This window comes from Eublepharis macularius, chromosome 14, assembly GCF_028583425.1.
Source record: "Eublepharis macularius isolate TG4126 chromosome 14, MPM_Emac_v1.0, whole genome shotgun sequence".
In the NCBI taxonomy this organism is placed as follows: domain Eukaryota; kingdom Metazoa; phylum Chordata; class Lepidosauria; order Squamata; family Eublepharidae; genus Eublepharis; species Eublepharis macularius.
This window is the reverse complement of record NC_072803.1, coordinates 30065686-30078594: the sequence shown is the minus strand read 5'-3', so window position 1 is coordinate 30078594 and position 12909 is coordinate 30065686. Positions and strand designations below refer to the sequence as shown.

At 41.5% G+C, this 12909-nt stretch overlaps 1 protein-coding gene across 1 annotated transcript in view; it reads left to right on the top strand.

Annotated features, from left to right (window-relative positions):
- Positions 1-12909, top strand: part of LOC129341998 (zinc metalloproteinase-disintegrin-like NaMP) — a 67280-nt gene that overhangs the window by 17519 nt on the left and 36852 nt on the right. Inside the window, exons 2-5 of the mRNA XM_054997395.1 lie at positions 568-680; positions 1708-1784; positions 3823-3901; positions 12082-12158. Of these exons, the coding sequence (XP_054853370.1) occupies positions 568-680; positions 1708-1784; positions 3823-3901; positions 12082-12158 (346 nt within the window). The remainder of the gene's footprint in view (positions 1-567; positions 681-1707; positions 1785-3822; positions 3902-12081; positions 12159-12909) is intronic.

The following is a 12909-nucleotide window of genomic DNA, read 5'->3' as shown; positions in this document are numbered from 1 at the left end:
AAAGCAGCCATTTTTTCAGAAGTGATCTCTCTATAGTCTGGACATCACTTGTAATTCTGGGAGATCCTCCAGGCTCCACCAGGTCGTTGTCAACCTTTATCATCTGAAAGAACTAATCTTGAATGGAGAGACGAGTCAGATTTGCTGAGCACAACCTTTGAAGCCTTTCCATTTCAGTTCTGGCTTGGTGTGAATTGTGACCAGCTTCCTTGAGAATGCTAGACCCAGGACGTTTGGGGTCCTACCAAAGAGCTGCAAAATGTGGATTTGGCACTCTTTTGCTGGTACATTCAAGCTGTCAGACTTTTCTTCAGCTAGTCCAGGCCAAGCAGCAGTTAGTGGCTAGCAGCCATCAAAGCCACTTCCCCCTCCTTCAAGCAAGCTATACAGAAACCTTCAGAGAAGATAATTTTGTGCAGTTATACTTTGGCTTCCATTAGAAACAGGATTTCTGCTGTATTGCTGATTGAATTACAGTTAGTCCGAGCACTGTTGCATGTCAAAAATGCAGACTTTCATAACATAACAAATGATTAATCCTCCCCCCTCCCCTCTTTTCTCATAAAGGAAGCTCAATGAAGGAACTACCTGGGGTGAAGGTCTATGAAGTGGTATATCCACAAAAAATTCATTCATTGCAGAAGAGGGATGTAGGAGAAAGTCAGAACTCTCATCAAAAGGTAAGAAAAGTCTGTCTTTTCCTTCCACCTCCTCAATATATTAATTTTTTAAAAGGCTTGGACAGGGCCTGATTTTTAAAAATTAAATTTTAAAAATAAAATCACTGAGATCAAGAACTGGCCTCCTCCCTGAATGTTGAGCCTCAGATCAGGAAACTGTGATTTACTAGTTACTTTGCATACCTAGCAGTGTTTCTTGTTTATTTTTTTCATCACCAACTCCCCTGGTTTCTAGGACTGCCATTAGAGTTGCTAAATCTCAAGTCTCGGCCTTGAGTTTGGTGGCTCATTTTCAAGACAGTAAATAAATCTCAGGGCCCTGATTAAGTGGACAGAGTCCATCCATGAGCATATATTTTGTACATCTTTCTAACTACCCTATTTTTATACCCCTCGTCCCCCAAGGACCTCACAACACTGTAGATGATTGTCTCTTAATTCAAACCTCAAAAGATCTCTTTGAGGTCTGTTGGGTAAGACGCAGGGTCAGACCCAGAATCATCCAGCGAATGCTGCTGGCCAGCAAATGATGATGTCACTTCCAGAAGGGAACTCATTGTGCTGACCATGAGAGAGCGCCCATGCTTTGCGCAGGGCCAATTCTTTAAGAATCTGCCTGTCGGGGGCCAAAATCAGCCCTGTGCGAAGAGAGGGAGGGCTGCCATGGCCAGCGCAATGACATCACTTCAGGGACGTTGTTGCACCCAGGTGCATGCCATGCATTTGCCTGGGTGCCTGCCAGAGGTGGGTGATCAGTGGGCAGAGAGGCAACCACCAGGTGTTTGACTACCCTAAACACTACACCAGTGTTCAGAAGTTATGCTGGATGCACACTGGGGAATAGAAGACAGGGAGACAACAGGCCTGATTCTCCTCCCTCCACACAGATTCTTTCAGTCTGTCCAATTGTGACATCTGCACGGGGGTTAAATTGTCCCAGATACGTAGTAATTATTTTGATTTGCTTGGGTTTTTTAAACACATGTAAGCAACAGTTATTCATTCACACTAACACTCTTGAATACAGGCCAAGTATGAAGATGCTGTACAGTATGAGATCAAAGTGAATGGAAAGAAAGTGGTCCTTCACCTAAAAAAAAATAAGTAAGTTCCCAGAGGATCCCTGATTTTACTTGCAAAAATATGGTTGTTGTGCTTATTCCCATGCTATCTCTTTTCTACTGATCTTGCTGCTGTGAAAAGAATTCTGTTTTTAGTAGAATTTCATTTCATTTCATTTAGTTAGAATTTAGTTCATTTAGTAGAATTTCATTTCATTTCATTTCATTACCTCTGCAACGGCTTGCCCACAGTTGACTCAAGAGCCAAAAAAGCAAGCATGGTAAACATATTTAAGAGTAAAATACTTGTCCTATAATACGTTACTAATGATTGAAAACATACCTCAGCAGCTGTAGTGTTTAAAATAATGGGCTATGCACTGTGTGATGCTTTAGTGCTCCCAGTATATGATGCTTAAGTATTCACATGCATCCGTTCGTTTACATGGATGTCCAATAGAGATAAGATATATTTGTTACCTGCTCAGAAATTTAATTTCTAGACACTTGAAGAAAGAGCTGTAGTACGGCAGTGCTGATATCTGACAGAATATTTTAAGGATGCATAGCCCCCATAGGGGACAGGACAGAGACTTATGAGGGACAAGGAGTAGAAAGTGCAGATTGCCCATGGAAATTAAGGACAGCAGGAGCATATGCATGCCCCCCCCGATGGTTACAGATGGCTACTTGCACATGTGAACCAATCCACAGATATATATTTTTTTGTATTTCAATTTATATACCCCCCATCTTCAGGGGCTCTGGGCGGTGATATTGTATTTGCTTGTGATATTGTATTTGCTTTACATTATTCTGGAAAGGCATGATAGGAAAATGCTGCAAAAATTATTCCAGACCTTTAAAAATACTCTCACCAAATCTACCATAACACTATGGTAGATTAGGTGACTAACACTTATGAGGATAAAATGGCGATTTTGTATGCTGTCCTGAAGTCTTTGGAGGAAGGGGAAATATATCAATGTGATAGTTGGAAAGATGTGTACAATATATGCACATTAACTTTCTCTCCTTATTCAGGGCCTTGCAAAAAGCAACATTCCCAATTGCCTGAATCGACCACCCCCCAGCAGAGCATTTATATTCCATTAACAGGAATTGTAAACTAAGATATAAACAAGATATTTGGAAATACATTTGCCACTTGGTCAATGTCTGTGTAATAACTAACTAGCTCAACTGGTTTACTTGGTCCCTTCACTGCTTGGATTGGCTGGGGCATCACGTTTTATTAAGTAATTCATATTCAAGGAACAGGCATGCTTTGAAATGATGTCATGGATACAAACAAGCTCGTCTTATCTGGACAGCTTGCTCTGTTGTATCTAAAAGGGAGTTCACTTGGCACTCATGGTGATGAACGCTCCGGCCCAGTGAAACTCAGTTAGTTCAGGGGCTACAAATCAGGAGGTAATTGGTTCAGACCTCACAAATGCTACTGTACCCCAAGAATTGTAGTGAGGCTGTCCCTTGTACTTTTTCATTTTTATTGAAAAGAATCACCTGAACATTCTTAAATGTATCTGTACATTTATAACTATTGATTTTTTAAAAAGGGGATTTTTATTAAAAAGTATAAAGCAAACTGCTCTTGGGGATTGTGGGGAGCTGATTTCCTAATGATGTTATGGGAGCTAGCCAATCAGCACTTTTGCTTGAAGTTTGCTGAAGCTCCCCCACCCCCACCCCGAGCTCTGCTGTGAAGAAAAATTCGATTTAAATGTGGTGAGGGCAATTTCAGAATTGCCTCAGTGCTCTTTAAAATGTTGCATACATGTTGACCATTAAAATATTACAAATTATCACCAGTGATTAACCAAGTAATAAGCCCACAGGATAATCAATGTGTGTTTAAAGCTGATAGTTTTCTCTGTTTTTTCTTCTTTGTACATCATGCAGAAGCTCAAATGCTTGCCCCTTTCCTTTGATTTCTTTCTCTGATACAAAAAACAGACATACAATGTCACTGGCAAAGGATGACTGCAAACGCATTATCTAATTATCTGTAGTTCAGCTTAATTTTGCCTTGAATAACAAAACCATTGTATTCTTTGCAGCGATCTTTTTTCCAAAGACTACACTGAGACCCATTACTCCCATGATGGCACAGAAATTACAACCACCCCTAAAATCGAAGTAAGAGTCAGAAAATTTTCTACCAAGAAAGTCATGCATGTTTCTGATTTTCTTGTTCCGGCTGTTTCAGTACAAAAATCCTCATTCCTGCTTCTTTCTTGTGTTATACGTTCCATACCCTGGATCATATACGGTCCTCATTTTTCACTACAAGCTTGTAGGATACAAATGGTTCTTTTACCACGTTTTGTTGCGCAATTGTAGCTGATGTGTAGGGATGAGCGATTGTTTCCTGTTGTGTTCTGTTTTCAGCTCTCTGCTTGTTGCCATTAGGTTTGTAGGTTCATTTGTGTTATGTTCATATGTTGCATCTTTTTTATGCACAATTTCTGTCACTTAGACATCTAATATATGTATAATCAGATTTATTGCCACAAAAATGTGGCATCAATTTGGTTGGAATAACCACCGATTGGATTTATATAATAATAATAATAACATTTGATTTATATACCACCCTTCAGGACAACTTAATGCCCACTCAGAGCGGTTTACAAAGTATGCCATTATTATCCCCACAACAAACACCCTGTGAGGTGGGTGGGGCTGAGAGAGCTCCAGAGAACTGTGACTAGCCCCAGGTCACCCAGCTGGCTTCAAGTGGAGGCGTGGGGAATCAAACCCGGCTCTCCAGATTAGAGTCCTACGCTCTTAACCACTACACCAAACTGGCTCACCAAACTGAGAAAGTGAAATGAAAATGGGGAGGGGGGGAGTGAAGGTTAAGAGGCCTCAGAAATTCTAAATAATCCTTACAGAAAGCCCACTTTCTCATACACATTTGCCTCATAGTTGCACTTGATGTGAAATTCTTCTTACCACTTGGCACAGTGGTGCCTTCAATATTACTTTTCTTCTATGGTTATTGATTTAATTACAGTTTGTGTGGGTTGTGTATGTGTGTGTAAGCCATTCTGAAGGGGTTTTAATATAATCATGAAATTGAAACTGGGTGAATATGGAGATTCTGTTTCACGTCTTGCTAATCAGAGTATCATTGTGTGGGTGAATTGTGTTTCTGAAAATTTTTTCCATGGGTCATGTGGTGTAGAGATATTGCTGAACTCCAGGGAGACAAGTTTGGTGAGAAGAACAGCTTGTTTTATCTGAAGGGAACATTGTACATTCCCTCCTCTTTGATCTCCTAGCCTTCCCCAATAACTGAATAGTTTCCCTCAGATGACTTTCTGTCAGCCACATTCCCTCCTCATTGATCTTCTTTTCTTCTACATAACAATGGGTTATGAGGTGTAACAACAAATCTGTTTGAAACTGAATGTAAATAATGTCCCTTGGCCTCTACACACTGCATGTGATGTTTCTTTCTAGCATACATTTACTCTCTTGCTGGTTTAGAGCACCTCTGATCCAGCTTTATTTGAAGGCAAATACTTGCATACCATAACTGTATTGTAATACACACACTTCCTGCAAAGGATCAGCTTTCTTGATGAGAGTGGGCCTTCCACTTTTCGTGGATACAGCTAGAACTATAAAGGAACAATTGCTGGATATGACCAAGAAAATTATTCAAGACACCTGTTCACACAGAAATAGGGCTAGCCTGGCCCCATAACGAGATAATCCACAAAAGGAGTCCAGAGGCCCAGATAAAACAATCTTGGAGACGGGCATAGAACAATACAGCTACACAGTTGTATTGCCATATGTACATTAGAAGGGCCATCTAACTCATACTAATGTATACAATTAGGGTTGCCTGTCCCTTGCTGGGGATGGGGTTTTCCTCACTCTCACCCTCCACCCCCTGTCCCTGCTTACTTGGCTGGCAGGGGAAAAGGCGAGGGAATGTGCCTCCCCCAGCACACTCCTGGGCAGTGTGGCGTGCACCCATACTCCACAGTGGGCTGATTTGGCCCCAAACAGGCTAAATTGGGCCTGTTTGGGGAGCATGGGTGCACTCCAGGGCCAGTTGTGCTGCCCTGGCAGTGCTCCCGTGCTCTGCAGCAGGCCAATTTTGGCCCCAAATGGGTGTGATTTGGCTCACTGCAGAGTGCGAGAGGGCTGCCGGAAGGACCCTGCAGTGCTCCTGTGCTTCACAGCATGCCAAGTTCAGCCCCAAATGGGCCCAGATCAACCCTAAATGGGCCAAAATTGGCCCACTGTGGAGTGCAGGAGCACTCCCAGGGGCGGCATGCGGCCCTGCACGATGATACCACTTCCCAAAAGTGACATCATTGTGCAGCCCAGGAGCTCACATGCAAGGGCCTCACTAAAGGTGAGTGACAGACCTCAAACCTTGCGCCCAGAGGGTGAGGAGACCTGGCAACCCTATATACAATGTACCAAGGCCCTGTTTCAGGGATTATCTGAGAATGGCAGGAATGTCTAACTTCATAGAAGCTGGCAATATTATAGACATACTGGTGAAAGGCCAAAAGATATTCAGATGTATGAGAAACTTGTAATTACTAATTCTACATAGACTTTAATACAAAAAGTAGCAGGAATGAACTAGCTATTGTTATATGTTTCAAGAAGGTGTTTCAAATATGGATAACCTTGTATGGTGTATGAAATTGTAAGATAATAAGTTAGCCAAGAATTTGAATCTTTGAAGCATCTATTGTTAAGCGAAGGTTCTGAATAAATATGACAAGCTAAACTGATAGAGAGCGTCTTCTTAGAAGGAGCTCCTTGCCTGTGCCATTCTTATCTTTGATAAGATACTTTTTGGAATCAGGTAATTCGTCTCCTTAATGGTCTTTGTATTTGTTATAATGATGGTATGATTTTCTGTTGATTGAGTTGTTATTAAGAATACTAAGTAGGTATGCTGTAATAATAAAGGCTTAAAAGGAAGCAGAGACTCCATAATTGTATTATGAAAGGCTGTTTCTGCAAAATTTCAGAATTTCACTCTGTAGATGCTCAGAAACAGGCAATGTCTTCCCAAGCTTTCATATCTTCCTGCTCGAGCACCACCCTGGGGTGTATAACATAATCAACTGCAAGGGCTGAAGTTACAAAAGGGTGCCTTGATTTCTCTTGGAAGAGAAATGAAAGAGAAATCCTGCTCTTAAAAGAGAATAAGAGGAATCAGCAGCTATATCTAAAAGATGAATTTTGGAAAAAGAAATTCACCACCCTAACAACCCTAGCGAAAAAAGAGAAAAAAAATGGTAGCTCTGTAGTGGCTCATAATAACTCAATAGGCAAGGTTCCATGAATGCCACTGCTCTATGTCAAATTTGAGATGCGACAAGCAGAGTTGCAAGAATACTTAAGATTTCAGTATTGCTGATGCCAATCTTGAAAATATTAATTGCATGTTAATCTCCGTGACTCCAGTCCAGAGAAGTTGTCCCACTGATGTTAATGGGACAAATGACTTAGGACTAACTTAAGTCCTATTGATTTCATTAGGACTTGTGCAATAGTTACTGAGTCAGGGCATCAGTGTGTAACTTCTGCATTATTTCCTTTTCCTTTATCAAGCTGCAGGCCCATTAAATGACGTAAGCTGGGTATCTAAGAGAAATCTTTCTTTGTCAAATAAAAATTTCCTGCACAGAGGCTGTCATACATCATCTCTACTTACAGTTAGAATTCCTAGAAGAAAGTCCGCAGAACTGATTATACCTCAGTATTGCTGCGTTAACCATGTGGCATTGTAGATTAAAGTATTCATTTCATGATGTTCAGCCCTTGTGGTCATCCCCCACAGCAGATGCTTTGCAGGTTATTCCAGATGGTTTCCTTGATCCGTAAAAATCAGTTACTCAATTATAATACAAAGGTAGCCACTGTGTCAAGTTCCTTTTTTAATTTGCTGCAGGCTGCAGTGGTGCCTCTCTTCCTAGCATACTGAAGGACAGACTCTGTTCTTATCCTGTGTCATAATATATGTTAATTCAGCCATTACCATTTGCAAAATAATCCACAAATTCTTTATGAAATTTATATGGACGTTATCCAGCCAAATTAGTCGCATTCAGATTAGACTATTGTAACATACTTTACATGGGGCTGAATTGGAAGAGTTTTGAAAGCTACAATTGGTTTAGAATACAGATAAAAGTTTTGAAGTAGGAAAGAGTCACCAGGAGTCTATTACTCCTGTCATCCCTGGTGGTCTTTGCGTGCCTGCATTATTGGAACAGCCAGAAAGGAAATGGAACAGCCAGGAAGGAATTTTCAGTAGCAGTGTCTGGATCCTTTCCTTCCAGTGTTCCATAAAACCAGAGGGTACTAGATCTCTGCTGAGAATATATTCCACAGTTGGGGCTCTACTATTGAAAAATCAAAATGTGGTCCTCTTTAAGAACGTTTTTGGGTTTAAGCTAATGTTGAATTCTGGTCTTGGATTTGTTTTCTGCTTCTCACATGGGCAATTCTAAGAGGCCTGCTCCAGAGTGAGCTCACTCAGCAGCCTGGTGATCCTAGCATCTGAGGGGGAAATCACCAATGTGGTCTACAAAGAGGTCCTTCAGTAGAAAAAAATCTGGTCGAACATATTTTTCACTTTATTTATTGCACTACAATCTTTTCCTTTTAAAATCTCTTCAACAAATGTTACATTTCGAAATTCACTTCATTGGTTTTTGGCATCAACACGCTCCGCTTTATTCAAACACCTTTTTGAAGCTTGGGTACTATGCTATTATACTATAAAACCAACTAAAAAAAACACAACCCCAAAAATGTTACATACTCCTAAGTATGATAACTAGATTTAAGGTAGTTCAATACCATAACGAAGCATGGGTATCAAGCTAGTATTTTAATAAAATTTCACCTTGAAAAAGTGGTTAAAACTGGTAAAGGTGACATTGTATTTGAGAAGGAACTGAAGACCTCATAGAATCATAGAGTTGGAAGGGGCCATACAGACCATCTAGTCCAACCCCCTGTATTCCAACCTCATTGTATTTGAGATGGAACTGAAGTACCACTCCTTACTAATGCTAAGAAAAGAACAGGGAAAAATATTAAGGACATTTTCTGCCAAAATCCTCACTGAAAAATCAGACTGAATTCTCATTGGAGAGATTTAAATGCTGATTAAACTTTTACCACTAATCAATAGGGCTTGGTCAGATGCTTAATTTGAGCTGGATTGACCATTATTTTATTTTAAAATTTCTATAATGGCAGTATAAGGGCTCTCCTGGTGGTTTGTTTTCCTGCTTCCTGCCTCTTGCTTTCACTCCTCTGCTCCCTGGACACACACTACAATCGAAGTTCATTATTTTGTTTGAGAAATAGAGAGTACAATTTTGATCAGGATACTGAGGAACCATAAAAAAAAAACCTCCAGCTTTTTAACTGGAGCAGGTCTCAGGAGAGGCAGCATATTCCACAAACAAACAAACAAATCGAAACTAGCATTAACAATTACCATACTAAAAATCAGATCACATAAATACGGGAAGCAAACCATATTAACTGATGTATCTATGAATCAGGGATTACAACTCTTGTGGGAAATTCCATGTCACAAAATATTTTCTGCCCTTCCACTAATTAAGCAAGAATTATGCAGTGTCTGTTCTTTATTTTTTACCACTACTTCATTTGGGTCAGCAATTTCTTTTTTGCTGCATGCACATGATCAAAAACCAAACAGTGGTGTTAAACCCAATATCCGTTGGGTAGCAAAATACTGCTGTCCAATTATAGCACAGCTCCATCAGCTCTCCTCCTTCTTTTAACTCACAGCAACAACTTAAAAAAAAACCACATTAGCAAGCAGAAATAAAATACTCAGACTTAACTATAGGCAAAGGATTGTGACATGTTGCAAGTACTAGATGCTTCATAATAATATGAAACTTTTACATATCACTTTAAAGCAATCCACGTCCATTATTTGGCTAGAATACTAACAACAATAATGCAAAGTCTGTCATTTTTGACCAGGGTTGGCAGATCTCCTTACCCTCCCTGTAGGAGGGGGGTATAGCACTTACCCAGATTGATCTTCTTGAGCTCTCTCCTGGCAGGTGCAATGACATCACTCCTGGAAATGATGTCATTGTGTCTGTCAATGGGCATGCTCCCACACTTCACAGAATCCCCTGTGAAATGTGGAAGCATGCACATTGGCAGGTGCGATAACGTCACTTCCAGAAGTAACTTTGTTGCGGCCAGTGGGAGTGCACCCACTGTGGACTGGCCAAAGAGGTTTTTTGCCTCCTGGGCCCATTCCTTGGGCCTTTCTTCCATACTGGCCATGTGATTGGGGGCAGGGGGCAGAGGCTGGGAATTCCCCCCTCCCCCATCAGGGAACCTGGTAGCCCTAATTTTGACCTATCCTCATACCACATATGTGGGCTGAAGTTGACTTCTGATGGCTTGCTTAAGGTTGGGCTGGCATCAAGGGAAACTATGGTTGAATGTCTGCTAGGATTGCCCACTTCAAGGTGGGGCATGAAGAGTTCCTGAAATTAAAACTGATCTCCAGTCAACAGAGATGGAAAAAATGGCTGTTCTGAAGGATGGACCTTATACTCCTATGCTCTCCAGGATTTCCCCACCCGAAGTTGTCAATCCTAATGTTTACTGAGGTCTGCACCCTGGTACGGGAGAGGGCCCACAGCTGGTCAGCAAAGCTTGGCCCAACCCAGGAATGGAAAATGATTCCAGAGGCTCCTGTGACATTGTGGGGTGATTTCTGATTTGCCACTGGCATTGGTACCTGGACAAGTGAGTGGAGCACAACTCTTTTGCTCTCCACTGGCATCTTTTGAGCCCACGTTGGGGCTTAAAGAAGTGGGAAAGAGTTGTGCTCCATTTTCTTCTTCAGGAAGTATGTGTCAAGGGGAGGGAGGCTCTGGAGGGCCTCTTGCCTGAGGCCTGTCAGAACTTGGACCCCGCTCTGGCCTAAGCACAATGAGTTCGTGCAAAATTTGAATCTGAAACTTTGTAATTCATAATTAGCCATCACAGTACACTGGTTTTATTGGGCACCCAGTCACTGCTTGGGTTAGCTGTGCGGATTCATAGATGCTGCATTCCTCAATGTGTTGCCTGTGTGGATATGTTTCCATAACAACATAAGTGTGGCTTTCACATGAAGAGTGGAAAATTCATGACATGCTTTTTTAAAAAAAGCCTCACAGTTGTTTGATTTTGCGTGGTGAAAAGTCAATGGAAACAACCAGAGGTTTAACATTTTGATGGGCAGAAACCATTTTCTTTAGATGTACTTGTCCGACTTGTTATGAAAAGAGCTGAAACATTTTATTGCAGCTGAGCTTTACTGGGCAAACACAAAGATCCAGATATGTAAAGAAAGATATGTACTGTCTGGATTTGCTCATTTTCAAGCAGCTATGTGTTGCTTACAGTTTCCTTGGATCCAAGGTGGTTAACCTTCTTGCCTTTACAAGCCTTGTACCAACATTTTAATGTTTCTGAAATTCCCAAGAGTTTGCCTGTGTTCAGGCTAGCAATTGCATTTATTTTCATCCCATTTTTTCCTTCACATTCCCAGTACAGTTGTCATGCATTCCCATATATCTGCTTCTGTTCCTCCTGGAATCTGCACAGTTGCACTGATATCAGCCCCCATTAAATAGTTTGATGCTGAGTGCCAAGAAAGATAGGGAGGATTTTAAGAGGCTGTCATGAAGTAACCAGGCTAAAGATACAAGCAACAGCCCTCTGTAGGTGTTCCATTCTCTTCATACAAACTGGGAGCCCATCTGAGTACAATATGTGAAGATACAATCTTGTGTGAATTGGCCATGTGGTACAGCTTCTTTTCTAGAGCTCTGAAATCAAGGCTCTCATTCAGATGAATGGAAACTATACCTGCAATGAAAATTCACAAACTGCCCAATTCACAAAAAAAACTACACCCCACCCCTGGCCATATTTATATAGCCCTACAGAGTCTAGAGATGAGGTAAAGTGACATAGTGCAAGATGGCCAGGTCTCATCCACAGAATGCAATCCAACATGAAATTCTCCTGTTAAAGGCAATTGAAATGTACAGATGCTCAGTAGAGCTCTTTTGCTGCTTCCACTCATTTTAATACTGCTTGGGCACAGCCCTTATTAATTAGTGGCAGGGAGCATTCTATCTGAATTGTCCATAAGGGCCAAAATGACCTGGGCCAGTTGTCCTTCCAGTAGAATCAAACTGCACTGAAGCTCCTCAAAAAGAGCACTCAATTCCAGCCTAACATTGTGCACCTCTGTCTTCATATAGGACCATTGCTATTATGAAGGTCACATCCAAAATGATAGCAGCTCTACAGCAAGCATCAGTGCATGTCATGGCTTGAGGTAAGGTGTGTCAAAGGTCTTCTCAAAAATGTTTTCATTGTTTTTAATGGGTTGTTAGCTTCCCTGAGGGACCAAGTTTGCTGGGATATACTTCTTAAAACATAGTAAATATGAACCAGTACCTCCAGAAAAACATCTTTGGATGACTTTGAGCTTTGCCTAGCATCCAGGTTGTGAATCTAAACCACAGGGCCAACTTAGGAGCTGTAGAAGATGTGATCCACAAATCTGATTGATGCAGTCCTGAATCTGATTTCAGTTATGGGTTCATAAATTAGATTTGCCAACCGCATATATGTTCTGTAGATTGACCCCATAGTGTGATGAAAAAGCAATAGAACTGGCACAAACTTTGTGCATAAGAGGAAAGATATGGAGAAGTTAGGGGGCTTATCTTCACATCTTCACAAAGCTTAGAAACGTGCATCTCAGGATACCTGATTCAATGCAAAATTCTTCCTATGCGGATGCACAGATCTGGCTGTGCACTGAGAATGAGACCAAGCATAGGGCTGCCAGGTCACCTGGTGGTGGGGGGCGGGAGATCTCCCGCTCCCACCATCTGCTCCAAGCCACCACTCACCTGGCTGGCAAAGGGAAAAGACAGGGGAACAGGCCTCCCAGGCAGTCGTGGTGTGGAGGGACAATGTCAATCCTGGGAGTGACATCATTGTACACACCCTGGGAGTGCTCCAATTTGGGCCCCAAACTGGGGACCTCTTGCATGCAAGGAACCAGGAACATGTGGTCT